At 42.8% G+C, this 26,651-nt stretch overlaps 1 protein-coding gene and 1 long non-coding RNA gene across 5 annotated transcripts in view; one reads left to right on the top strand and one right to left on the bottom strand.

Annotated features, from left to right (window-relative positions):
• Nucleotides 1–2,384: 2,384 nt before the first annotated feature.
• Nucleotides 2,385–4,067, bottom strand: LOC309611058. Its single transcript, XR_014234307.1, has 2 exons — nt 3,905–4,067; nt 2,385–2,920 (listed from the first exon to the last, which is right to left on the bottom strand). It is a non-coding gene; the product is annotated as an uncharacterized lncRNA (long non-coding RNA).
• PTPN2 (protein tyrosine phosphatase non-receptor type 2) overlaps nt 3,720–26,651 on the top strand; it is a 76,747-nt gene continuing 53,815 nt past the window's right edge. For 2 of the 4 annotated variants that reach the window (XM_082354851.1, XM_082354853.1), the window contains exon 1: nt 3,723–3,907. In XM_082354851.1, coding sequence (XP_082210977.1) covers nt 3,746–3,907 — 162 coding nt within the window. In that variant the 5' untranslated portion in view covers nt 3,723–3,745. Of the gene's footprint in view, nt 3,908–26,651 lie in introns of all 4 variants that reach the window. The other 2 variants (XM_082354850.1, XM_082354852.1) reach the window with 2 other exon arrangements.

Raw genomic sequence — 26,651 nt, 5'->3', positions numbered from 1 at the left:
TGCGGCAGTAAAGGAGCAACAGAACTTGCTGAGGTTTCTTTTAATGAGGCTCCACCGTTGTGACGAAATTGCCTCCCAAAGGTCCCACCTCCATTTCAACATGTGAATCAGGGGGAGAAGTAGACATGCATCCACAGCAGGAACACGCTCAGCTTACACCAGGGCAAGCCGGAGCACCAAGAGCCTCTAGAAGCTTTCTTCAAACCATGACAAGTGGGGAGTTGGTGGTAACACCCCAGCTTTCTTGCCCTTCGGTTTGGATAGCTCAGCAGTAGTTCTGGACTTCCTCTTGGAGCTCTCCAGGGGAACCAGGTCCAGTTGCCTACAGCGGTAACGGGTTGTTAACAAACCCTTTACGGCTTCCTTCCTTCCTGTCCCTGCCTCCCTGCCACACTCTTTCACCAGGGTTTCCTGGCATCACCTAACATACTTGCACTCAAATCTCCTTCTCAGGGCTTGCTTCTGGGAAAATCTAAATGGAGATAACAGTGATACCTTTTTGCCCAATAATTCCACTTCTGGGTATTTATCCAAAGGAAATAATCCTTAAAAAGGAGGGAGGAGTTATATCCAAAAAGGATATTGCAGCATTTTTATATGGCAGGAAAATTGGAAACAATCTTAATGTCCAACAGAGATCCATTCAGTCACATTTGTTTTTCATCTACTGTATTCCAGGCACTATGCTGGACTTGGGATTCCCAAATGGAACATCGTACAATTAGATGGGACAGGAGACAAGGCAGGAAGATGACGAAACCTCAACTAAGGGAGCAGCAGGGGGGACAGAGTGGAGCAGAGAGAGAGAGAGTCCTTAGAAGGAAGAATCAACAGAACCAAGTGACCTGTTAGACACAGAAGAGAAAGGATGGGGAGACGGTGAGGATATCGTCCAGGTTTGTGGCTTGGGTAAATTGGTGATGGGAGAGAGAATGCAGAAAAAGAAGCAGGTCTCAACAATAAGGTCTTGAATCCAAATTTGAATAAGTTGAGTTTGAGAAGCTTTACTAGATTGCTTCAACATTATTTAACGTCTGTGGACCCTCAAGCCACTTGACTATACAAGCCAGGCTCCTGGACACCTGTCTGCATGAAATTTCATTCAAAAGAAACAAAAATCCAACTACACAAGCTTTGAAGAATAATTTAGATCTTTCTTATCAGTTTCCTTCAAGTCTTGTTCCAGGAGTTTTCACAGGATATACCCCAGAAACATCCCCAGAAATCCTTTGCAGACATTGCTCCTTCTTCTCAAATTTCCTGTGGTCATAAAAATACCTCCTAATTGTCTCCTAAACAGTAATTCTCCCACCACCGGGCTTCTCTCTCCGTTCATTTCCTCCTCTGCTCTCTGCCCCTCCCATGTGTCTCACAACTGAAAGATACCATCAGGAGCACCAACCGCTGGAGGCCATGCTGAGCCTCTCTCGGGAGACTGGAGGGTCCAGGGCAACCCGTCTCCCCCATGGAATGAGGTAGACGGTGCCACGTGGGGAATGTAGTTCATCTCTGTTCATTTCATGGCTCGCAGTCAATGCAGATGCTGCTGGGGTGAGAACCATTGCCTTAGAATCCTAGCTGCTCGCAGCAAACTAGGACAAACCGTTAGAGAGCCAGCGCTGCTCCCCCAACTGGGGGTTGACAAGTGAGTTCCTGAAGGATGGTTTGCATCTGGTGACAAGAACTGTTGCTTTGAGACCAAGATTTGATGAGGTGATTGATGCTAAGAATCATGTGGTATCCCAGGAGATACCATGCCTTTAATCTAAATAATCAGTTTCAAGGACAGAACTTCAGAAACCAGGACAATTAGATTGTGGGGCACTTCTGGAGGGAGACCTTATATATTCCTCAGTTACACTCTGTAAGTAGAAAGGCTGATTGGCTGCTTAATTTTCTTTATTACAGTTTCTTCTTGCTCCCACAGCTTACTGTTTTTTTCTGATCAGTGTTTTCATTATTTTATGTATGTAAGGACACTTTTTTGCCCCAAGTATTTTAAACCTCTCATGTAGCTCTGTTCCACAGAACTTCGATGATTTGTATGCTCTGCAATACTTTAGCCACTAGCTCATGTGGCTATTGAGCATTTGAAATGTGGCTAATTCAACTGAGGAACTGAATTCTCAATTTCTGTTAAAGAAAAAAATTATTCCTGACACTTGTAGATGACGAGGTAAGGAAGACTTTATTCAAGGTGTGTGTGGGGCGACTACTGTGACAGGTATAGGGACAATGGCAATGGGTCTTGTAGTGGGGGAGAGATTGGGCTCAACTCTAAATTCAGAATGGGAAGTGGGAATTTATAGCCAAGCTGGGGGAAAGGGGGGTGGTCAATGGATGGAAAATTACTAAGAGGTGTTAAAAAACGAAATTCAACTGAGTGAAATTTAAAGATCTTATTGGCTTTATTAAACGATTCATGTATTGGGCAGATGGACAGGAGCTCCAAGAAGCTACACAAAACGAAAGACTTACAGGCAGTAGGGAGTTGGAACAAGGGAGTTATCCCAGGCAGAGAAGTGAACTGGTTACTGCAGGGTCGAGGGCAGGGGTCTATCAGGCAGATCACCTAACCAGTGGTGATAGTGATTCTTGATTTACTCCTTTAAAGTCCATTTCTGGGAGAGCTGAAACTACCATCAAGTTTAGGTTTGGTGACACGGGGCTTCCCAAGCGACTTCATTTTGGGCCTGTAGTCTTGTTTTTAACAGAGGAAGCACAGGGGGGTTCTGGGTAAGCCTAACAGGATTCTAGCTGAAGGCAGGCCACGGATATCAGATGTCACCCCGGGGGACGGCAGAAGATGCGGAACCTGATTAAATATCAAGTGATCAGGGACTTCCCCGGTGGTCCAGGGGTTAAGACTCCGTGCTTCCACTGCAGGGGGTGCAGGTTCGATTCCTGGTCCAGGGAAGTTCTGCATGCCGTGAGGTGTGGTCAAAAAAAAGAAAAAAGAAAAAAAAAACTAAGAGTAACCAGATACTGAGAATGGGGGATTCTGGCTAACTGACTTACCAGGATTCTTGCTAAAATTCGACAATGCAGAGAGAAACAGGGCAGCCCAAAAGTTGAGACCTAGCTGAAAAAGAGCTCAGAGGATCCTGAGTAGAGTTTGGTCAAGGAGAGAATCTTTGTCATTTCATTTAATTTTAATTAAAATTTAAATTTCAGTGTTGGACAGCACACTACCGTTTTTCTAACCCTTCACATTTCTTACTGAAGATGATAAGGTGTCCTAAGCACATGAGTTTCCCTGTGTGAAGCGAGATGATTTCCATAATCAGCACGTTTGTTTGGTAACAGACGATTTGCTCTTTTTACAGGTAACACTAACTTTTAAGTTGTGTAACATTTACTTAACAAGCTGTAGTCTCCAACCTCCAGGAGAAGTTGCTTCTCCTTTTGCTGCAGCGGTCTATTTGGCACAAAACCCGCGGGCGCCCAGGAGCGGGCATCAGTCCTGGTTTACATTTTCCGAGAGGAGAAAGTGGGGCACAGGCCGCTAAACTGACCTAGAGGACGTTCAAAATAAAAATCAAACCTCAAGGAACTCAACCGGCTGCTCTCCCCGGAGCCCTGCCTCTGGCGCCGCCAAGCCCCGCCCCCTCCACCTGGGCACCGCCTGGACCACGCCTCCCCCGCCGTCCCGCCCCGCGCGGCGCAGCCGGCGCGCTGACGTCATGAACCAGGTACTTTCCCTGCGGCCAGGGCGGCGTGGGGGCGTGGCGGGCGTGGAGCACGCATGCGCGGCAGCGGCTGCGCGCTGCCCGGATCGTGCGGGGCCCGAGCCTCTCCGCCGGCGCAGGCTCCCTCGCGCCAGCTCGCGGCCGCCGCCATGTCGGCCGCTATCGAGCGGGAGTTTGATGAGTTGGACGCTCAGAATCGCTGGCAGCAGCTGTACCTGGTGAGTGGCGGGCTCGCGCAGCCGCCGCCGACCCCTCCGAGGACCTGGCTTGCGGACGCCGGCGCTCACCGGCACTCGCCGCCTCCGCCGCCTCCTGCTGGGGCGGAAGTGGTGGCGCGCGGGCCACCTCAGGGCGCGCGTGCGCCGCCCGGGCCTCGGCGCTCGGGCGCTCGGGGTTGGGGCGGCCGCATGCGCGCAGGCGCAGTGGGCTCCGGGGGGGGGCGGTGCCGGGGGGCGGGCGTGGGCGTGGACGCAACGGTACAGGGGGCGGCCAGGGGGTCATGGCGTCAGGGGGTCGGGGCGTCGGGGGGCTGGGGTGGGTCGCCGAGCTGTGGTGGTGCGGCCGGACAGCGGCGGCCCGAGCGTCCCCGGCCCGCCGTCGCCCCCTCATAACTTTCTGGAAGGAGCTCGGTGAGTCAGGGTAGGCGTCGAGGGGTCGTCCGCGCCCCGGGGCCCGGCCTGAGGGGCTCGGGTCCCCGGGCGTCGTGAGGCAGCTCCCCGAACGCGGGCGCCCGGCGTGATTTCTGGTCGCCTCGTGGAGACGCGCCCTGGGACGGTCTCCTGGGTCAACCATGGAGCCTTTCGATCGAGCAGAACTTCATTTTATCTCTTTTAAAGTGACCTAGTTGTCTGCTTCCTACTGCTAATTATTGTATGTTATTTCCAGGATTGCAGTAAGTGGTTGTGAGCTAAATGCTGCTCCCGCTGTTCAGGTCGCTCTGTGTACAGTAAAACGACAAAAAAAGGGCTTTCCTGTAAATCTAGATGTTCCCGGGCTTTTCCCCTTCCCGTTTAATTAGATGACAGTTCCTCTTGTCATTATGTTCGTAATGTAACGTTTTCTTCTTGAGCACATTAGCAGGACGTGTAATAAATACCCTGATTCACGTGGGTCAGAGTGTGTTAGAATAGGGTACTAACTTCAGAGAATGCTGGTAAGGACTTAACCAATTATAGAAAGTTTTAAATGCAAATTCTCGTAGGAAGCTCTATATGAGAGCCTGCCAGCTGTGTCTTCTCCAGTTACATTTGTTTTAGGAGAGCCTGCTGTCCCCAGGTTGTGAGTGGTTTATCAAAATACAGGTTTGAGACGAGACGGTGCATGCTACAGCTTAATTCAGCTTGACATTTTGATTAAGTAGTTTGACTTCTTTTGTTATCATTAATATCCATGAATATTCAGTGAAAAGTGTAATCCATCTCACCAGAAAAATGCATTTATATCCACTGAAAATTGCATTCAGTTTCATAGAGTTCAGGAAATCCTTCCATGGGCTTCTGCCTAGGAATCCTTTAGTGGGTTGGTCAAAGCTCTTATTATTTTTCTTTTTCCTAGTGGAAGAACAAGAACATTTGTTTGGTCAGTACAAATCATGCAATACGCACTGGTGTTTTGTTAAAGTTGGTCACAAACCAGGAAAAAAATGGAAAGCAAGTCCAGAAAGAGTTTTGACTCTGAGTGTTTTCCTTTGACTCTAAACATCCACTCAGCCATTGTACAGATTGCGCTGTGCACCCTGCCCTGAGCCTTGGGGATTCAGCAGAGAGCCACTGACCAGGTTCCTGCTCCTGAGGCGCTCACCTTCTGGGACTTGGTCTCTTGAAGGCCTCATCACAATTCCATATTTTCATTTACTCACTTGTAACACCTTATCATGTGCCAATGTTAGACGGAGTCCCTGCTCTCCAGGATCCAGCCGAGTGGGGAGTGGTAACTAGGGAAGCAGATGAAAACATGAGAGTAAGAACCGCAGAAGCTCGTGTTAAGCACAGGGTGCTGTGCATCCCCCACAGGATGCATCTGGGAGTCCTGGCGCAGCTTCCTGGAGGAGGTAGGGCCTTGCCTGAGTCTTGAAGGACAAGTCGGCCAGGGGAGGAGAATGAGGGAGGGAGAGAATTAGTGTTCAGAGGAGGAAGAAATGTGTGCAGAGACACAAAGCATAGAAGGCCAAGAGAACTGCCAACGGCTGAGCCTGTTGCAGAGTGCGGTGTGACGTTGAGGTGCCAGAGGGACAAGGCCAGACAGTAAGACGGAGCCCGTTGGCCCTTGTAGATCAGTCTGAGGACTGTGAGCTAGTTGATAGGACCCACTGTGGAATTTGATGCTTGGAAGTACCATAATCATATTCTCTTTACTTTTTAGCAAGACCATTCTAGCTGTGGGTTGGGTGTGGCTAACTGTGGGCAGCTGGTACAGGGAAGGGGGTCTTTGGGAGTCAACCTGAGGAGAGATGTTGAGCTCTTGAACTCAAGCAGTGGCAGGAAGAATGAAGGGGAGATGCAGACTTGAAATGCTAAGGGGATAGATTTGTTTGGTTTTGAAACTGTTCAATTTGCTTCCTGTAAGACATTGAAATGGGAATAGTTTAATATATAAATTTGGAGTTCAGGAGAGGTCTGAGCTGTAAATGATTTTGGACATCATGAGCATGCAGATGGTATTTGAGGTCCCAGATGCAGGTGAGATCACTTAGGGAAAACAGAGAGGGTTTGGAAATGCTGAAAGCCAAGGACAGAATCTTGACAGATAACAATGTTTAAGGGCATAGGTAGAGAAAAAGGAGCTTGCAAAAAGAAAGGCTAGAGAGGAATAGCCATAGAAGTGGGGGGAAAATTGGTGGTGGGTGTGGAGGGAGCTGATGCTCAGCAGGCACGTGCTGCAGGGGCACCAACAAGGGCAAAACCGAAAGTGCCCGTTAAATTAATCGCTAGAAGATCAACAGATTCCTTGAAAAGAGCAAGTTGAGTGGAATACGGAAGTCAGATGTGGGATGGAGCGGGGAATGGTGGCTGAAATGAAGCATGAGTATGTGACTTCCCTACTTTAAACCTTCAGTGGTTTCCCATTGCTCACCATGTAGACTTCAAACTCCTGCCACGGCTCACAAGACCACAGGTCCTGCCTCCCCATATGACTTTCTTCCCTCTTTGTCATTGGGTTCTTCTGCTCCTTGAAATGTGCTGTCTGTCCTTCCCTTAAGGCCTTTGTAGATTTAGTTCTCTTTGCCTGAGCACAACTTTTCTTTCCCTTTTTCTTTTCCCCCTTTGCTTAACTACCTCCTCAATCCTGGAGTCTCACTTCCTCAGGGTGAGGCGGTGGGAGGAGCTTCCCGGCCCTCCCTTGCAGGGTGGGATCCCCTGGTACGTACCCATAATGTCCCATGGCCTCCCCTTTCAAGGCAGGGCATTGGATGTGATACAGCAGCACAGGACTTTGGGACCACAGTTTCTGTTACGCAAACCACTATCGTTTGAGTAGGAAAAAGTGTTACAGTGGGCTTTCTTCTTTGTAGATCACAGCAGTGGGTATATTGATGGTAACGTTTGAGAAGAGTTATGCTTTTTTTGGCGATACTAATTTGACTAGGAAAAGAAAGGATTTGCTCCTGAGCAAAAAAGCTAAATATAACTAAGAGCTAGACTTGCTTAGTGGTGTGAGGACTTTTGCTTTATACCTTATTGTTCAGTCTTGTAGGAAAAGTGAATGTATTATTTTGAGACTGATACTCTGGCTCCTTACCCTTTTTAAAAAAATTTTCTTATTTATTTGTTTTTATTTTTGGCTGCATTGGGTCTTTGTTGCTGTGTGCGGGCTTTCTCTAGTTGCAGTGAGCGGGGGCTACTCTTTGTTGCAGTGTGCAGGCTTCTCATTGTCGTGGCTTCTCTTGTTGCGGAGCACAGGCTCTAGGCACGTGGGCTTCAGTAGTTGTGGCACACGGGCTCAGTAGTTGTGGCTCGCGGGCTCTAGAGCTCAGGCTCAGCAGTTGTGGCACACGGGCTTAGTTGCTCCGTGGCATGTGGGATCTTCTTGGGCCAGGGCTCAAACCCCTGTCCCTTGCATCGGCAGGCAAGTTTTTAACCACTGTGCCAACAGGGAAGCCCTGGCCCCTTACTCTTTTTACCCCCTTTGAACAGTTGCTTTTATAACATAACTTTTGAAATGGGAGGTTTCTGGGAATGAATGACTGGGTTGGAGCTGACTCTTAGTTTATCTTTTCTTGGCCTCATTAGCCTTCCTGCAGGCTGTGCCAATGCCTTGTGCACATTCAGGCACCTAGTGGGCACTTGATATGTGTTTGCTGAACATGACTTCCTACCACAGATGGGTGACTTGATGTGTTCACATAATTGGGGAGGGGGGAAGCCTAAAGAGATTGGAGGTTGAAGAAAGAGAAGGGAAGATTATTGGAGCCAGAAACCTCAGGAAGCAGGAGCTGACGGGATCAGGAGCACACGGCAGAAGACTTGCCTTGAACGGGCATGGTTGGCAGAAGTGAGATTGCTGGAAAAGTCTAATTTGTCTGAGCGACAGACTAATAACATTAATGTAGTCTGAGGTTAATTCTGGCTTTTTGAGAAATGTTCATGATTGCTTTTTGCTTTTCCTTTGTCACTGATGATTGCTGTCTGAATCAGGCTGGGGCATTAGAAGGGCAGAGGAAAGGAATGGAGTACTGTGAGCCTTTCGGGGAAGAGAGTAAAACTGTAGGGAAATGGCAAAAGCTAAGTCATGAAATAATGTTTCTAGTAAGTGGTAGCTCAGAAGGAATTTGGTTGATTAATCAGACTTCGTGGAACTCTTAACTGACTGGTCATTTTTCTTTATTAGAAATTCGTAGTTCAAATATTGTCAGAGTAAGAGCAGTTTTTACCATTTGTGATTCAACTAATTTTTAGAAGTTAAATATCAAATGAACTCTATTCTTCTAGTACTTACAGTGAGCAGCCAGTGTGGAGGATAAATCAAAGCTATCTTATTGTAAAACACTTCCCTTGCAGTGTCTGTTGCATGTTCTCCTTCCAGCCTTTAATTTAAGTTCTCAGTGCTTGCCATATTAAACTCCTTGAATTTCCTTGAGAATCATCTGCTTTCTCACACCTTGGAGTCTGCACATGTTGGACACACTCTGTGCCTACCTTATTTTCTGGGAAGTGTCTCCAAGACTAGACTTTAGTTATATGCTCCTTCTCTGATTCCTGAATCCTCAGTATTCTTTTATTAGAGTATGAGTCACATTGTTTTATTTTTATTTTTTTAATAAATTTATTTATTTGTTTATTTTTGACTACGTTGGGTCTTCGTTGCTGCGTGTGGGCTTTCTCTAGTTGTGGCGAGCGGGGGCTACTCTTTGTTGAGGTGCGTGGGCTTCTCATTGTGGTGGCTTCTCTTGTTGCGGAGCACAGTCTTTAAGCACGGGCTTCAGTAGCTGTGGCGGGCGGGCTTAGTTGCTCCGCGGCATGTGGGATCTTCCCGGACCAGGGCTCAAACCATGTTCCTTGCATTGGCAGGCAGATTCTTTTTTTTTTTTTTTTTTTTTTTTTTTTTAAATCATCACCTTTTTTGACCAGGATTCTTTATTTGTTTATTTATTTATTTATGGCTGTGTTGGGTCTTCATTTCTGTGTGAGGGCTCTCTCTAGTTGCGGCAAGCAGGGACCACTCTTCATGGCGGTGCGCGGGCCTCTCACCATCGCGGCCTCTCTTGTTGCGGAGCACAGGCTCCAGACGCGCAGGCTCAGTGGCAGGCAGATTCTTAACCACTGCACCATCAGGGAAGTCCAGTCACATTGCTTTATAACTGTCTACTTGTCTGTCTGGCTCCTTGAGGGCTGCCTCATTTTCCTTTGTTTCCCCACCATCTGCCTGTAGGCCTGCAGTGTGTTAGATGCTCAGTTAGTATTCTCTAAACAAGAGTACTGCTCCCCTTTTCTCCGCGCGGTGCCTGCAGAGCTTCGCTCCTCGCCGGCGGGCAGGCGGCCGGGCAGCACCTGAGCGGCGACCCGGGCGCGGGGCCGACCGAGTCGGGGCGCCCGGCCCCTCTCGGGGACCATCGACGGCAGAAGCGCGGGCCGGGCCATGGCGGGGTTGGAGAGCGCGCCGGCGGCCAGGCCGAGCCTGACCTCCATCTCGTCAGGGGAGCTGCGCAGCCTGTGGACGTGCGACTGCGAGCTGGCCCTGCTGCCCCTGGCCCAGCTGCTGCGCCTGCAGCCCGGCGCCTTCCAGCTGCGCGGCGACCAGCTGGTGGTGCCCGGCCCCGCGGAGCCCGCGGCCACGCGCGGGGGCTTCAACGTCTTCAGCGACGGCCACGTGCGCCTCGACGGACAGCGCTACCGCCTTAGCAGCTACATCAGGAGGTGGGTGGGCCCGCCGCCCGGTCCCCGCCGAGGCCGTCACCCCGCTGTCCATCCCAGCCCTCTGGCCTCACTTCCTGAGATCCAGCCTGGATCCCCTCCTTCATCACACTTTCAGATTTTTCTCATTGCTAACGTCACTCGGAGGTGCAAAGCTCCCCCCACCCCGCTCCGCCCCCGGCCCTGGCTTTTTCTGCCCTTGGCACTGACATTCTGAAGCAAAAAAAAAAAAAAAAAAAGAGTACTGCTCCCTCTGTAAGATGTCAGCACCTTGGTTTATTCCAACCCCTCACTCACAGCTGAGGAGACACCGTCCAGCACGAGGTTGTGACTTCTGTAAGGTTACCATATCCGTTAGTGATACAGCGGGGGTCTAAATCCCGTCCTTGTGATTCTCACTGCAGCACTGTCCTGCTTGACCAGCATGACAGCCTATGTTGCTTTCTTCTTATGATCTACTTGAGATTAATGGTACTGAGAGAATCATTTACATTTTTGATGGTAAGGAGAGAGTAGAATGTGTTATAATAGGTCGGGTCATTTTGGGACTGGAGACCTTTGAAACAGCGTCTGGGATCCATGGATCAGACTGGAAAGGGATTTTCAAGTCCCCTGAAACTGTGCTAACTTGTGTGAATGCCCTGCGGGATGTAGTTTCTGGGGGATTCCATAGCTTTGGTCAGATTCTTTTTTTAAAAATTTATTTTATTTATTTATTTTTGGCTGCATTGGGTCTTCATTGCTGCACACGGGCTTTCTCTAGTTGTGGCGAATGGGGGCTACTCTTCATTGCGGTGCGTGGGCTTCTCATTGCAGTGGCTTCTCTTGATGCAGAGCACGGGCTCTAGGTACGTGGGCTTCAGTAGTTGTGGCATGCTGGCTTAGTAGTTGTGGCTCGCAGGCTCTAGAGTGCAGGTTCAGTAGTTGGGGCGCACAGGCTTAAGTTGCTCCGCAGCATGTGGGATCTTCCTGGACCAGGGCTCGAACCCCTGTCCCCTGCATTGGCAGGCGGATTCTTAACCACTGCACCACCAGGGAAGTCCAACTTTGGTCAGATTCTTAAGTGGAGCTCTGTGATTCCTCAGAAGGTAAGAACCACTGCTTTAAGGAAAAGCAGCTGGGGGAATGATTCTCCAGTGAAGAATATAGAACTAGAAATAATACTGTTTTGCCTTTGACGGGTTCTGTAGGTTACTGATACCTATAATCATGGAAATCCAGATAGCTACGTTGTCCCCTACTCTTTCTAGCTTGCCTCTTGTTCAGTTTTTTGATTTTAACCAGAATCTCCAATAGCCCTTTTTGGCTTCTCCCAGATCATTCGTATCCACAAGAATTCCGTATTCCCAGTTGGAGAATTATCACAGCTCTTGCAGGCTCCTGCGGTTCGGACACCCTGTCTGATTGTTTTGTTTTCTTACTCTGTTCACTCTTCCAAAGAGTAAACCAGAGATATGGACAGATAAGATCTAGGAGAGCAGAATTAAAATTAACATAAGTGTGCTCTTCACTTTCTCAGATAAGCATTCATATGATTTGTTTCCCCTGGAAATTCTTATCTAGATTCTCCATGCTCTGTTCCCTGTCGGTGGTGCCATTAAAATGATTTCTTATTGGTAAACTGTTCAGGGCAGAGAATATTTAAACCAACTAGTAATTTAGAACTTTGGATAATACCCTTCGTTACTTTGGATAATAGTGACTAACCGTATACTAAGTCAATTTAGCATATAAACTTAAAACATAGCAGCTGATAACTAAGGAACAGATACGGTTCAGCAGCCTAAGTGTTAAAGCATGTAAGTTCTGACTCTGCTGTTCTGAGCAGAATAGTAAACTTTTCTGTTACATTCTTAGTTGGAATGCTGTTGTACTTTGCTGGGCTGTTGTCTGAAGTGAGTGTAGTGCTAATTTAAATGTATTTAATGTAGTGCTAATTTAATGTTCTATTTATGGTACAGTAGTAATGTTTCAGGAAGCTGTTTTGACTTAACAGTGAAATCCTTGCTTTTAAAGATCGTGGACACCTTTAGACACCTTTAAGATGAAACCTGTGAACAAGAGACATGACCACATACATACAATTCCCATACATTTGGCATGTGATTTCAAGGGTATCATAGACCCCTAAGAACTGTTGAGGTTGATGACCTCCAGGAAACTTGTATCTGTGGATTTCTGGTATGTTTTTCAGTTTGGGAGGTTTGTTTGTTTTTATGTGCTCCTATTCCTTTCGCAACCCAGGACTCTGATTTAATATGTTCTTTGTTCTGTCACCTAGTTCATTTGGATCATGTCATTGATCATTGATAGCTTTGTGTTAAACTGCCTTCATTCCTCTAAAGAAAGTCTCATACTGAATTATTTTGTTTCTTCTTTCACTGTATTCAAACAACCTTATAGTCTGAAAGCTATCATTTCCTCTGACAGGTTACTTAGTAGTGCTTCCAGGAATTCTTGAGGCGGCCTCGGGTAAGGTTCCCAGGGGTGGCCCACTCCTCCTAGTCAAGGCTGGGACCTTAGACCATCCAGGTGGTCCTCCACAACAGCGGGAACTGATTTTTGCCTCAACCAGTGAAAACATAGGTTCACATTTCAAATCTTAAGTTTTTATTTTTTAAAATCTCTATTACTGTAACATTGTCAGGGTGAGATAGTTATAACACTTTATTATGATATAATATTAAGTAATACTTTAGTGATTGGTACATAGCTTTGTTCTATATAGTACACAGAAAACGTTATATCCTTGTTGTACTTTAGAATATTCTACCTTGAGCTGTTGTGATGGAACAAGTTGATAGTTTCTACTTATGGGAGAAATACTGAAATTTCTTTCTTTATACTTAAGGTCCCTAAGTGAATCCTGAATTATATGATGGTTAAGTGTTTACTTTGTTTTATTAGTCAAATCTTTGTGCTTATACTCTGTGTAAAGATCCTGTGGATGGACACAGTGAAGTGGGAAGCTAAATATGTTGCATGTGTCAGGGTGTTCAGTTGGTTATGGTTCTTTGTATTATGCCCGTCGCTGGTTGGGGAGATAAGAGTCCTGGTGGAGTAAGTTCTGCTATGTATCACACTTCTTTTTGAGAGGCCTTCCTCTTTGAGGAAAAGACTTTAATAATAAAATAGCTTATCTTGACTGAACTCCTACTTTGTATCAGGCAAATGCTATGTAACTCATTTGTAGGTGGCTACAAATGAGAAAACAGAGATTCAACTTTTCCAAATTTATAGTGCAGTTAAGTAGTAGATCCAGATAGGAATCCAGGACTGAATTTTAGAGCTTGTGGGTTTTTTTGTTTTTTTTAAAAATTAATTAATTAATTAATTTAGTTTTGGCTGCATTGGGTCTTCCTTGCTGTGCGCAGGCTTTTTCTAGTTGCAGCAAGCGGGGGCTACTCTTCGTTGCAGTGCGTGGGCTTCTCATTGTGGTGGCTTCTCTTGTTGCAGAGCACAGGCTCTAGGTGTGTGGGCTTCAGTAGTTGTGGCACGTGGGCTCAGTAGTGGTGGCTCACGGGCTCTAGAGCACAGGCTCAATAGTTGTGGTGCACGGGCTTAGTTGCTCCACAGCATGTAGGATCTTCCCGGGCCAGGTCTCGAACCCGTGTCCCCAGCATTGGCAGGTGGATTCTTAACCACTGCGCCACCAGGGAAGTCCCAGAGCTTGTGGTTTAATACATAAATAAGTAAGTAATTTGGTTAGGATTACATGAACACGGCAAAAATGAGAACAGTACAGAAGGGTGTGTAGTGGAAAAGTAAGTCACTGCCCCCATGCTCCCTCATTCCTTCCCTGTAGGTGATCACTCTCCTCTCTCCCTTCTCACTCCCTCTCTTTCTATCCAACCGCTGTGAAACAAACAGCATACTGTTTTGCGCCTTGCTTTTTTCACTTATATTTTGAAAATCCTTCCTTTTAGATCTCTTGAGTTCATTTTAACAGTTGAACGGTATTCATTATTTAAGCACTCATCTATAATGGACATGTGGGTTATTTCTGGTCTTTAGCTATGATAAGCAGTGCTGCAGTGAATAACCTTCCAAAGAAGTTGTACATGTCCATCAATAAATAGTATAAGAAAGTGCCTGTTTCCCTACACCTTTACCTACCTAGTTTTTTAATCTTTGTCTGATAGGTGGAAAATGGTCTTACTGTTGTTATATTTTACAATTCTCTTATTGTGAATGAAGTTTAACAGTTTTTATTTTTAAAAGTCATTTGTATTTCCTTTCTCTTTCTGATATGTAAGAGCTCTTTACATATTAAGGAAGTTAAGCCTTCGTCATATATTATAAATATTTTTTCAATTTATGGATTATCTTTTGACCTCGTTTATGATAGTTTTTCATGTAGAAATTTTAAATATTTATGAAATCAGATTTATCAGCCTTTTCTAAGTTTTTGTGCCATGGCTCAGAGAGAGCTTCTCTATGATTACAAAAAATTTTCTCCAGTGTTTTTCAACAGTTTTATGGTTTTATTTCTGTTTAAATCGTTGCTCAACCAGGGCTTGATTTTGGTATAAGGAATGAGGTAGACATCCAATTAAATTGTTTTTGTGGTAAAATATGAGTAACAATTTGCCATTTCAACTATTTTAAAGTATACAATGTAATGACTTTTTTTAAAATTTAATTTTATTTATTTTATACAGCAGGTTATTAGTTATTTATTACATACATATTAGTGTATATGTGTCAATCCCAATCTCCCAGTTCATCCCACAGCCACCACCACCACCACCACCATCCCTACCCCGCTTTCCCCCCATGGTGTCCATAGGTTTGTTCTCTACATCTGTGTCTCTGTTTCTCCCTTTCAAACCGGTTCATCTGTACCATTTTTCTAGATTCCACATATTTGCGTTAATATACGATATTTGTTTTTCTCTTTCTGACCTACTTCACTCTATATGACAGTCTCTGGGTCCATCCATGTCTCTACAAATGACCCAATTTCGTTCCTTTTTATGGCTAATATTCCACTGTATATATGTACCACATCTTCTTTATCCATTCGTCTGTTGATGGGCATTTAGGTTGCTTCCATGACCTGGCTATTGTAAATAGTGCTGCAGTGAACACTGGGGTGCATGTGTCTTTTTGAATTATGGTTTTCTCTGGGTATATGCCCAGTAGTGGGATTGCTGGGTCATATGGTAATTCTGTTTTTAGTTTTTTAAGGAACTTCCATACTGTTTTCCACAGTAGCTGTATCAATTTACATTCCCACCAACAGTGCAAGAGGATTCCCTTTTCTCCACACCCTCTCCAGCATTTGTTGTTTGTAGATTTTCTGATGATGCCCATTCTAACTGGTGTGAGGTGATACCTCATTGTAGTTTTGATTTGCATTTCTCTAATAATTAGAGATATTGAGCAGCTTTTCATATGCCTCTTGGTCATCTATATGTCTTCTTTGGAGAGATGTCTGTTTAGGTCTTCTGTCCATTTTTTGATTGGGTTGTCTGTTTGTTTCATATTGAGCTGCATGAGCTGTTTATATATTTTGGAGATTAATCCTTTGTCCATTGATTCGTTTGCAAATATTTTCTCCCATTCTGAGGGTTGTCTTTTTGTCTTGTTGATAGTTTCCTTTGCTGTGCAAAAGCTTTTAAATTTCTTTAGGTTTCATTTGTTTATTTTTGTTTTTATTTTCATTACTCTAGGAGGTGGGTCAAAAAACATCTTGCTGTGATTTATGTCAAAGAGTGTTCTTCCTGTGTTTTTCTCTAAGAGTTTTATAGTGTCCAGTCTTACATTTAGGTCTTTAATCTATTTTGCATTTGTTTTTCTGTATAGAGTTAGGTAGTGTTCTAATTTCGTTCTTTTACATGTAGCTGTCCAGTTTTCCCAGCACCACTTTTTGAAGAGGCTGTCTTTTCTCCATTGTATATTCTTGCCTCCTTTATCAAAAATAAGGTGACCATATGTGCATGGGTTTATCTCTGGGCTTTCTATCCTGTTCCATTGTTCTGTGTTTCTGTTTTTGTCCCAGTACCATATTGTCTTGATTACTGTAGCTTTGTAGTATTGTCTGATGTCAGGGAGTCTGATTCCTCCAGCTCCTTTTTTTCCCCTGAAGACTGCTTTGGCTATTCGGGGTCTTTTGTGTCCCCATACAAATTTTAAGACTTTTTGTTCTCATTTTGTAGAAAATGCCATTGGTAATTTGATAAGGATTGTGATGAATCTGTAGACTGCTCTGGATAGTATAGTAATTTTCCCAATATTGATTCTTCCAATCCAAGAACATGGTATATCTCTCCATCTGTTTTTGTCACCTTTGATTTCTTTCATAAGTGTCTTATAGCTTTCTGAGTACAGGTCTTTTACCTCCTCAGGTAGGTTTATTCCTAGATATTTTATTCTTTTTGTTGCAATGGTGAATGGGATTGTTTCCTTAATTTCTCTTTCTGGTCTTTCGTTTTTAGTGTATAGGAATGAAAGAGATTTCTGTGCATTAATTTTGTATCTTGCAACTTTACCAAATTCATTGATTAGCTCTGGTAGTTTTCTGGTGGCATCTTTAGGGTTATCTGTGTATAGTATGTCATCTGCAGTGACTGTTTTACTTTTTTTTCCAATTTGTATCCCTTTTATTTCTTTTTCTTCTCTGATTGCAGTGGCTAGGACTTCCAAAACTATGTTGAATAATAGTGGCGAGAGTGGATATCCTTGTCTTGTTCCTGATCTTAGAGGAAATGCTTTCAGTTTTTCACCATTGAGAATGATGTTTGCTGTGGGTTTGTTGTATATGGCCTTTATTATGTTGAGGTAGGTTCCCTCTATGCCCATTTTCTGGAGAGTTTTTTATCACAAATGGGTGTTGAATTTTGTCAAAAGCTTTTTCTGCATCTATTGAGATGATCATATGGTTTTTCTTCACTTTCTTAATATGGTGTATCACATTGATTGATTTGCATATTGAAGAATCCTTGCATCCCTGGGATGAATCCCACTTGATCATGGTGTATGATCCTTTTAACGTGTTGTTGGATTCTGATGGCTAGTATTTTGTTGAGGATTTTTGCATATATGTTCATCAGTGATATTGGTCTGTAATTTTCTTTTTTTGGTAGTATCTTTGTCTGGTTTTGGTATCAGGGTAATGGTGGCCTCCTAGAATGAGTTTGGGAGTGTTCCTTCCTCTGCAATTTTTTGGAAGAGTTTGAGAAGGATGGGTGTTAGCTCCTCTCTAAATGCTTGATAGAATTCACCTGTGAAGCCATCTGGTCCTGGACTTTTGTTTGTTGGAAGATTTTTAATCGCAGTTTCAGTTTCATTATTTGTGATTGGTCAGTTCATATTTTCTATTTCTTCCTGGTTCAGTCTTGGAAGGTTATACCTTTCTAAGAATTTGTCCATTTCTTCCAGGTTGTCCATTTTATTGGCATAGAGTTGCTTGTAGCAGTCTCTTATGCTTTGTATTTCTGCGGTGTCTGTTGTAACGTCTCCTTTTTCATTTCTAATTTTATTGATTTGAGTCTTCTCCCTCTTTTTCTTGATGAATCTGGCTAAAGGTTTATCAATTTTGTTTATCTTCTCAAAGACCCAGCTTTTAGTTTTATTGATCTTTGCTATTGTTTTCTTTGTTTCTATTTCATTTATTTCTGCTCTGAACTTTATGATTTCTTTCCTTCTACTAACTTTGGGTTTTGTTTGTTCTTCTTTCTCTAGTTTCTTTAGATGTAAGTTTATATTGTTTATTTGAGATTTTTTTTGTTTCTTGAGGTAGGCTTGTATTGCTGTAAACTTCCCTCTTAGAACTGCTTTTGCTGAATCCCATAGGTTTTGGATCGTCGTGTTTTCGTTGTCATTTGTCTCTGGGTATTCTTTGGTTTTTTCTTTGACTTCTTCAGTGATCTCTTGGTTACTTAGTAATGTATTGTTTAGCTTCCATGTGTTTGTGTTTTTTATGATTTTTTCCCTGTAATTCATTTCTAATCTCATAGCATTGTGGTTGGAAAAGATGCTCGATATGATTTCAATTTTCTTAAATTTACCGAGGCTTGATTTGTGACCCAAGTTGTGATCTATCCTGGAGAATAGATCCAGGAGAATGGATTCTGTGTGCACTTGAGAAGAGAGTGTAATCTGCTGTTTTTGGATGGAACGTCCTATAAATATCAATTAAATCTATTTGGTCTATGGTGTCATTTAAAGCTTCTGTTTCCTTATTAATTTTCTGTCTCGATGATCTGTCTATTGATGTAAGTGAGGTGTTAAAGTCCCCCTCTATTATTATGTTACTGTCAATTTCTTCTTTTATAGCTGTTAGCATTTGCTTTATGTATTGAGGTGCTTCTGTGTTGGGTGCATATATATTTATAATTGTTATGTCTTCTTCTTGGATTGATCCCTTGATAATTATGTAGTGTCCTTTCTTGTCTCTTGTAACATTCTTTAAAGTCTGTTTTATCTGATGTGAGTATTGGTACTCCAGCTTTCTTTTGATTTTCATTTGCATGGAATATCTTTTTCCATCCCCTCACTTTCAATCTGTATGTGTCCCTAGGTCTGAAGTGGGTCTCTTGTAGACAGCATATATATGGGTCTTGTTTTTGTTTTCATTCAGCGAGCCTGTGTCTTTTGGTTGGAGCATTTAATCCATTCACATTCAAGGTTATTATCGATATGTATGTTTCTATTACCATTTTCTTAATTGTTTTGGGTTTGTTTTTGTAGGTCTTTTTCTTGTTTTGTGTCTCCCACTTAGAGAAGTTCCTTTAGCATTTGTTGTAGAGCTGGTTTGGTGGTGCTGAATTCTCTTAGCTTTTGCTTGTCTGCAAAGCTTTTGATTTCTCAATCAAATCTGAATGAGGTCCTTGCCAGGTAGAGTAATCTTGGTTGTAGGTTCTTCCCTTTCATCACTTTCAGTATATCGTGCCACTCCCTTCTGGCATGTAGAGTTTCTGCTGAGAAATCAGCTGTTAACCTTATGGGAGTTCCCTTGTATGTTATTTGTCATTTTTCCCTCGTTGCTTTTAAAAGTTTTTCTTTGTCTTTAATTTTTGTCAATTTGATTACTGTGTGTCTCGGTGTGTTTCTCACTGGGTTTATCCTGCCTGGGACTCTCTGCACTTCCTGGACTTGGGTGGCTATTTCCTTTCCCATGTTAGGGAAGTTTTTAACTATAATCTCTTCAAATATTTCCTTGGGTTCTTTCTGTCTCTCTTCTCCTTCTGGGACCCCCTATAATGCAAGTGTTGGTGTGTTTAATGTTGTCCCAGGTTGTCTTCATTTCTTTTCATTCTTTTTTCTTTATTCTGTTCCACGGCAGTGAATTCCACCATTCTGTCTTCCAGGTCACTTATCTGTTCTTCTGCCTCAATTATTCTGCTATTGATTCCTTTTAGTGTATCTTTCATTTCAGTTATTGTATTGTTCATCTCTGTTTGTTTGTTATTTAAGTTTTCTAGGTGTTTGTTCTTTAATTCTTCTAGGTCTTTGTTAAACATTTCTTGCGTTTTCTTGATCTTTGCCTGTATTGTTTTTCTGAGGTCCTGTATTATCTTCACTATCATTATTCTGAATTCTTTTTTGGAAGGTTGCCCATCTCCACTTCATTTAGTTGTTTTTCTTGGGTTTTATCTTGTTTCTTCATCTGGTACATAGTTTTCTGCGTTTTCATTTTGTCTTTCTTTCTGTGAATGTGGTTTTCATTCCACAGGCTGCAGAATTGTAGTTCTTCCTGCTTCTGCTGTCTGCCCTCTCTGCAATGTCATTTATTCCATTTACAGTGTTGTGCAACCATCACTACCATTTCCCAAACCCCTTCAGCACCCCAAACAGAAACTCTGTACCCATTAAGCAATAACTCCCTATTCCCTCCTCCCCCAGCCCCTGGTAACCTCTGCTTTACTTTCTAGCTCTATGAATTTGCCTCTTCTAGGTACCTCATACAAGTGGAATCCTACAATATTTGTTCCTTTGTGTCTGGATAATTTCACCTAACATAATTTTTTTTTTTTTAAGTTTTAAAATTTTTATTTATTTATTTATTTATTTATGGCTGTGTTGGATCTTTGTTTCTGTGCGAGGGCTTTCTCTAGTTGTGGCAAGTGGGGGCCGCTCTTCATCGCGGTGCATGGGCCTCTCATTATCGCGGCCTCTCTTGTTGCGGGGCACAGGCTCCAGACGCGCAGGCTCAGTGATTGTGGCTCACAGGCCTAGTTGCTCTGCGGCATGTGGGATCTTCCCAGACCAGGGCTCGAACCCGTGTCCCCTGCATTGGCAGGCAGATTCTCAACCACAGCGCCACCAGGGAAGCCCTAACATAATGTTTTTAATGTTGAACCATGTTGTCGTCTGTAACAACCTTATTCCTTTTTTATGGCTGACTAATATTTTTTTTGTATGGGTATACTACGTTTTGTTTCTCTGTCTGGTAATGAACATTTGGATTGTTTCCACCTTTTGGCTATTGTGAAAAATGCTGCTGTGAACATTGCTGTGCAAGTGTTCATTGGAGTCCCTGGTTTTAATTCTTTTGGTTTGGACCTAGAAGTGGAATTGCTGGATAATATGGTAGTTCTTTGTTTAGCATTGGAGGAACTGCTAAACTGTTTTCCACAGTGGCTGCAACATTTTACATTACCACCAGCAATGTTTGAGGTTTCTGCTTTCCTCACATCCTAACACTTGTTATTTACCATTTAAAAAATTATGGTCATGCCTAGTAGGTATGTCACTGTGGTTTAGATTTGCATTTCCCTAATGACTCAGAATGTTGAGCATCTTTTTCATGTGCTATTGACCATTTTTGAATCTTTGGAGAAATGACTCTTCAAGTCTTTTGCCTTTTTTTGTTTTGCGTTTAATTAAGACTTTACTTTTCTAGAGTGGTTTCAGGTTCACAGCAGAATTGAGAGGCGGATTTCTTATATATCCCCTGACCCCACATCATTATCAACATTCCCCCCTCCCCCGCACCCAGAGTGACACATTTGTTTCAACCCATGAACCTACACTGACAGATAATAATCACCAAAATCCATAGTTTACATTAAGGTTCACTCTTGGTGTTGTATATTCAGTGGGTTTGGACTGATGTATTATATGACATGTATCCATCACTGTGGCATCATACAGAGTATTTTTACAAATCCTCTGTGCTCCACCTTGTCATCCCTCCAATCCTTGACAACCACTGATCTTTTACTGTCTCCATAGTTTTGTCTTTTCCAGAATGTTATATAGTTGGAGTCATACAGTATGTAGCCTTTTCAGATTGGCTTCTTTTACTTAGTAATATGCATTTAAAGTACTTCCATGTCTTTTCATGGCTTGATAGCTCATTTTTTTTTCACACTGATTAATATTCCATTGTCTGGATGTGTCACAATTTATTTATCCATTCAACCCTTGAAGGACACATTTGTTGCTTCCACGTTTTGGCAATTATGAATAAAGCTGATATAAACATCCATGTGCAGGTTTTTATGTGGACATAAGTTTTCAGCTCCTTTAGGTAAACACCAAGGAGCATGATTGCTGGATTGTATGTGCAGTTTTGTAAGAAAGCACCAAACTGTCTTACAGAATGGCTGAACCATTTTGTATTCCCACCAGCAGAGAATGAGAGTTACTGTTGCTCTACATCCTTGTTATCATTTGGTGTTGTCAGTGTTTTAGATTTTGGCCATTCTAACAAGTGTCTTTGCCTATCTTTTTTTAAAAAATATTTATTTCTTTGGCTGTGCCGGGTCTTAGTTGCAGCATGCGGGCTCTTAGTTGTGGCGTGCGGATTCTGACCAGGGATTGAATCCGGGCCCCCTGCATTGGTAGCGTGGAATCTTAACCACTGGACCACCAGGGAAGTCCCAAGTGTCTTTGCCTATTTTTTAATTGTCTTTTTGTTGTTGAATTGTAGCAGTTCTTTAGATATTCTGGTTATTAATGTCTTGTCAGATACATGATATATAAATGTTTTCTCCCAATCTGGGAGTTTTCTTTTCACTCTTTATATAGTGTCATTTTATGCACTTAAGTCTTTAATTTGGATGAAGTCCAATTTATCTGTTTTTCTTTTGTTGCCTGTGCTTTTGGTGTCATAATTTAAGAAACCATTGCCAAATTCAAGATCATGAAGATTTTCAATTCCTATGTTTTCTTCTAAGAGTTTCTTATAGTTTTAGCTCTTATATTTAGGTCTTTGATCCATTTTTAGTTAATTTTTGTGTAAGGTATATGGTAATAGTGCAACTTCATTATTTTGCATGTGGATGTCTCATTTTCCCAACACGATTTGTTGAAAAGACTGTCCTTTCCACATTGGATGGTCTTGGCCCCCTTGTTGAAAATCAGTTGACCATAGATCTGAGGGTTTCTTTCTTTCTTTCTTTTTTTAAAATTAATTAATTAATTTATTTATTTTTGGCTGTGTTGGGTCTTCGTTTCTGTGCAAGGGCTTTCTCTAGTTGCGGCAAGCGGGGGCCACTCTTCATCGCGGTGTGCAGGCCTCTCACTGTCGCGGCCTCTCTTGTTGCAGAGTACAGGCTCCAGACGCGCAGGCTCAGTAGTTGTGGCTCACGGGCCTAGTTGCTCCGCGGCATGTGGGATCTTCCCAGACCAGGGCTCGAACTCGTGTCCCCTGCATCAGCAGGCAGATTCTCAACCACTGCGCCACCAGGGAAGCCCCTTTCTTTCTTTTTCTAAAAAATATTTATTTATTTATTTGGTTGCACCCGGTGTTACTTGTGGCAGGCGGGTTCCTTAGTTGTGGCTCGCAGCCTTTTTAATTGGGGCTCGCCGGTTCCTTTGTTGTGGCATGCGAACTCTTGGTTGCGGCATGCATGTGGGATCTAGTTTCCTGACCAGGGATCGGACCCGGGCCCCCTGTATTGGGAGAATGGAGTCTCAACCACTGCGCCACCAGGGAAGTCCCTCTGAGGGTTTATTTCTGAAGTCTGTTGTATTCCATCGATCTGTGTCTATCTTTATGCCATACCACATGTGTTTGATTACTCTAGCTCTGTAAGTTTTGTAATCGGGAAGTGTGATTCCTCCAACTTTGTTACTCTTTTTCAACATTGTTTGGCTTTTCAGGGTCCCTTGAGTTTTCATATGAATTTTGGGATGAGTTTTTCCATTACTGTAAAATTGTCATTGGAATTTTGATAGGGATTACTTTGAATCAGTATAGCACTTTGGGTAGCTCTGTCATCTTAATATTAAGTCTTCCAATCCATGAACATGAGGTATCATTCTGTTTATTTAGGTTGTCTTTAATTTCTTTCGGCCATGTTTTATAGTTTTTAGGGTACAAGTCTTTCACCTTTTTGGTTAAGTTTATTCTTAAGTATTCTTGATTCTGTTGTAAATGGGATTGCTTTCTTAATTTCATTTTTTTTGAATTGTTCATTGCTAGCGTATAGAAACACACGTGATTTTTGTGTGTTGATTTTGTGTTTTGCAACTTTGCTGAATTTGTTTATTAGCTCTAACAGTCGTTTTGTGGATTCTTTAGGGTTTTCTACACATGAGATCACATCATTTATAAATAGAGATAGTTTAACAACTTTCTTTCCAACTTGGATGCCTACTGTTTTTTTTTTTTGCCTAATTGCTCAGGTAGAACTTCCAGTACTATGTTGAATAGAAGTGGTGAAAGTGGGAATTCTTGTCTTGTTCCTGATCAATTAATTTTTTTTCCTAAATAACTGCTTGCTTTTATCATACTGTTTGTAGAGTAATCCATCTTTCCTTCCCCCTGCCCCTCCATTTGCAACACCATCTTCATAATTTGCAGAATCCCTGTATGTGTGTTGGGTGAGTGAAGCATGAACAAATGCCTGCATAATCTGATCTCTCTCCACCTGTTCATCCTCATGACTTGCATTTCCGTCTTACGTGTACTGCAAGTCTTGTGTTGCTTATACTTCTTGCAAGACATCAGTTAATCATTCTTTCATTCATTTGTTACATACATTCACATCTTTCTGACTTTGCACAGCTCTTTTTCTGCTTGGACCCATCTTTCCCTGCTTGCTGACCTGACATCTGCCTGCTCATCCTTCAGGTCTGTTCATGCACTGTTATGCCCTCAGGCAAAAATAAATTCTCTTCCTGTGTTTACTTTAAATGTGAGCGCGCTTTTCTTATGCCACTTATTAGACTGCCTCCTTGATAGTTCCAAGGAAAAGTCTGAGGTCTGATTTTAGAGAGAAAATTGTCAGAGACAATTGTGCAAATAGTAGTAAAAATTGGCAGCAAGAACAGTAACAGAAAATGAGAAAAGGATATAATTTTCTAGGTCTTTAATTCCATGCAGTAGAAGCTTTTTTGTTGTTCTTATTGATCACTGAAATGCCCAAAACACAGTAATAAGAAAAAATCCACATTATTATTTGACACTAGAGAAGGGTCCCACCCACAAAGGGTCCCTTTGAGACTCAGAGGATTCTGATAGTAAACAGTGTGAGCGTCAAAACCTTGGGTAAGGGTTGATCATTTCTGTAAAGATGAACAAACAAATGCTAGACATACGAAGAACTCAGCACTTGAAGAAAATGAGACTGTATCATTTAGAGTATGCCAAATAGTATAAAAAAAGAGGGAAAAGTGGAATTCAGATTCCCAATATGACAAGTGCAGATTGTAAAAATAAAATAAGCTGAGAACAGGAAAGAGTTCTTGAAGTTATAGAATGTGACTGTTAAAAAATTCAGGACTCACTAGCAGAATAGATAGTGCACAATACCAAGTTAGCTTGGAAGAAAACCTCGCAGAATTTAGGAAGAAGGTATTTTAAATGAATAGTAAGAGAGCATTTAAAACACAGGAAGTTCTCAACTCTGTGATCGGAGTTCCTGGAAGAGAGAGCAGAGGAGACAGATGAAGCAATAACTGAAGTAATAGTGGAAGAACATCTCTGAGCTGAGGAACACCTTGAGTCTCAAGGTCAGAGTCTCCACCAGGAATATATTTGAAAGGCATAAAAACCAGGATGCGTTCTGATGAGTTTTCTAAGTATTCAGGGTAAAGAAAAAACAAGAGAAGTTATCTTTAGGGAAGAACAAGTCAGATTTGCATCAGTTCCTTTCCAGATCCTTAGGAAAAGGAGGTGTTGGGCAATCTTAATATAGTCAGCTCACACATGTATGTAAATTTCAAATACAGCTGAGGAGCTGAATGAATTGTTCTCCCAAATAGCAGCTCAGTTCCATTTATTGGTTTGTTATGCCTTTGTTTATGTCATATATTACCATTCCAGGAGACTGTATGAGTTTATGCGACCACTGGCATGAGTGCCTTTCTTTTAAATGGCTGCACAGTATTCATTTGGATGCACCATGATTTGTACAACCAATCTTTTCCCTGACATTGAACATTTAGGTTATTTCTAGACTTTCAACATCATAAATAACTCCATGAAAGACACTGGTGCATGAGTTAGCTACATTTTGGATCATTGCCACTAAGAAAGAAATAACTAATGAGTCAATTATTCCTAGCTTTTTTGAGCAAAAATCATATAAAAATCAATAGGATTAAAATTTTTATTTTGGTTAAATTATTCTTTAAAACAAAGCTCTTCCCCATTTAAATTTAGCTTTAATTAAAGGTGGGAGTGGGCACTAGATTAGAACAGTGGTTCTCAACTGGGTGTTGGTGGGGTGTATTGGTGGTAGATTTTGCTGTCCGGGGACATGTCAGAAGAGAATTTTGGTGGTCACATCTGGGGGAGGGGGTGCTACTGCCAATCTAACAAGTAGAGACCGGGCACTGCTGTTAAACATCCTGCCAGGCACAAGAGGGCCCACAACAGGATTAGTTATCTAGCCCAAATGTCAGCACTGCTGAGGTTGACAGGTTTTACTGCTAACAGAGACATCCTTTGTGTATTTAGGGCCAGTATTTATGGGTTCTCTCTGCTATAGGAGGGGAACATTTCAGCATCAGAACATCAGTAGAGGCTTATTTTGCCGAATATGATAGACCTAGGGAATAGTTCAGCACTTGCCTTTTCCATCCCCATTTTGAGAAACACCTTGTATTTTATTGCTCACATAAAGTGCTTATAAAATTGTTTATTTTTGTGTCTTGGGTGGTCCTGAAAATGCCTCATCAGTGTCAGATCTAGTTATTGTTGAGATTTGCCTCTACTGTGTGTATTAGAGACCTGCATTTAGCTGCTTGGAAAGAAAATCAGGCAACAACAAACAGGGACTTCCATTTCTCGTGTGATGAGAATTCTGGAGATAAGAGTCCAGAGCGGTTACTGTGGCTCCATCAAGTCATCGATGACCCAGTCTCCTCTATTTCTGCTTGGCCTTCCTCAGGATGTGCTTTTACCTTGGGGTCACCAGACAGCTCCTGCCCTTTCCCACCCCTTGCCCCCCACATCAGAGCCTGTATTCAGCTGAGCCAGCCCTTTTGATCAAAGCTGTCCTGCATCCCAATCTAGTGATTTCTGCTTATTCCCATTGATTGGTCAGAACTGTGTCCCATGACTATTCTTAGTTGTACGAGAGGCTGGGAAATTCAGGCTCTTAGTTGGGGTCTTTGAAAGTCAGAAAATACATTCAGAAACCTTTAGTAAGAAAGAATCGATGTTGGAATAGGCAACTAGTACGTACCTCTGGAGCCACTTTCTAAAGTA

Source organism: Balaenoptera borealis, assembly GCF_965194805.1.
Source record: "Balaenoptera borealis genome assembly, chromosome: 14".
NCBI lineage: Eukaryota > Metazoa > Chordata > Mammalia > Artiodactyla > Balaenopteridae > Balaenoptera > Balaenoptera borealis.
The sequence above is the reverse complement of the archived record's forward strand: the minus strand, read 5'-3'. Positions and strand labels throughout refer to the sequence as shown.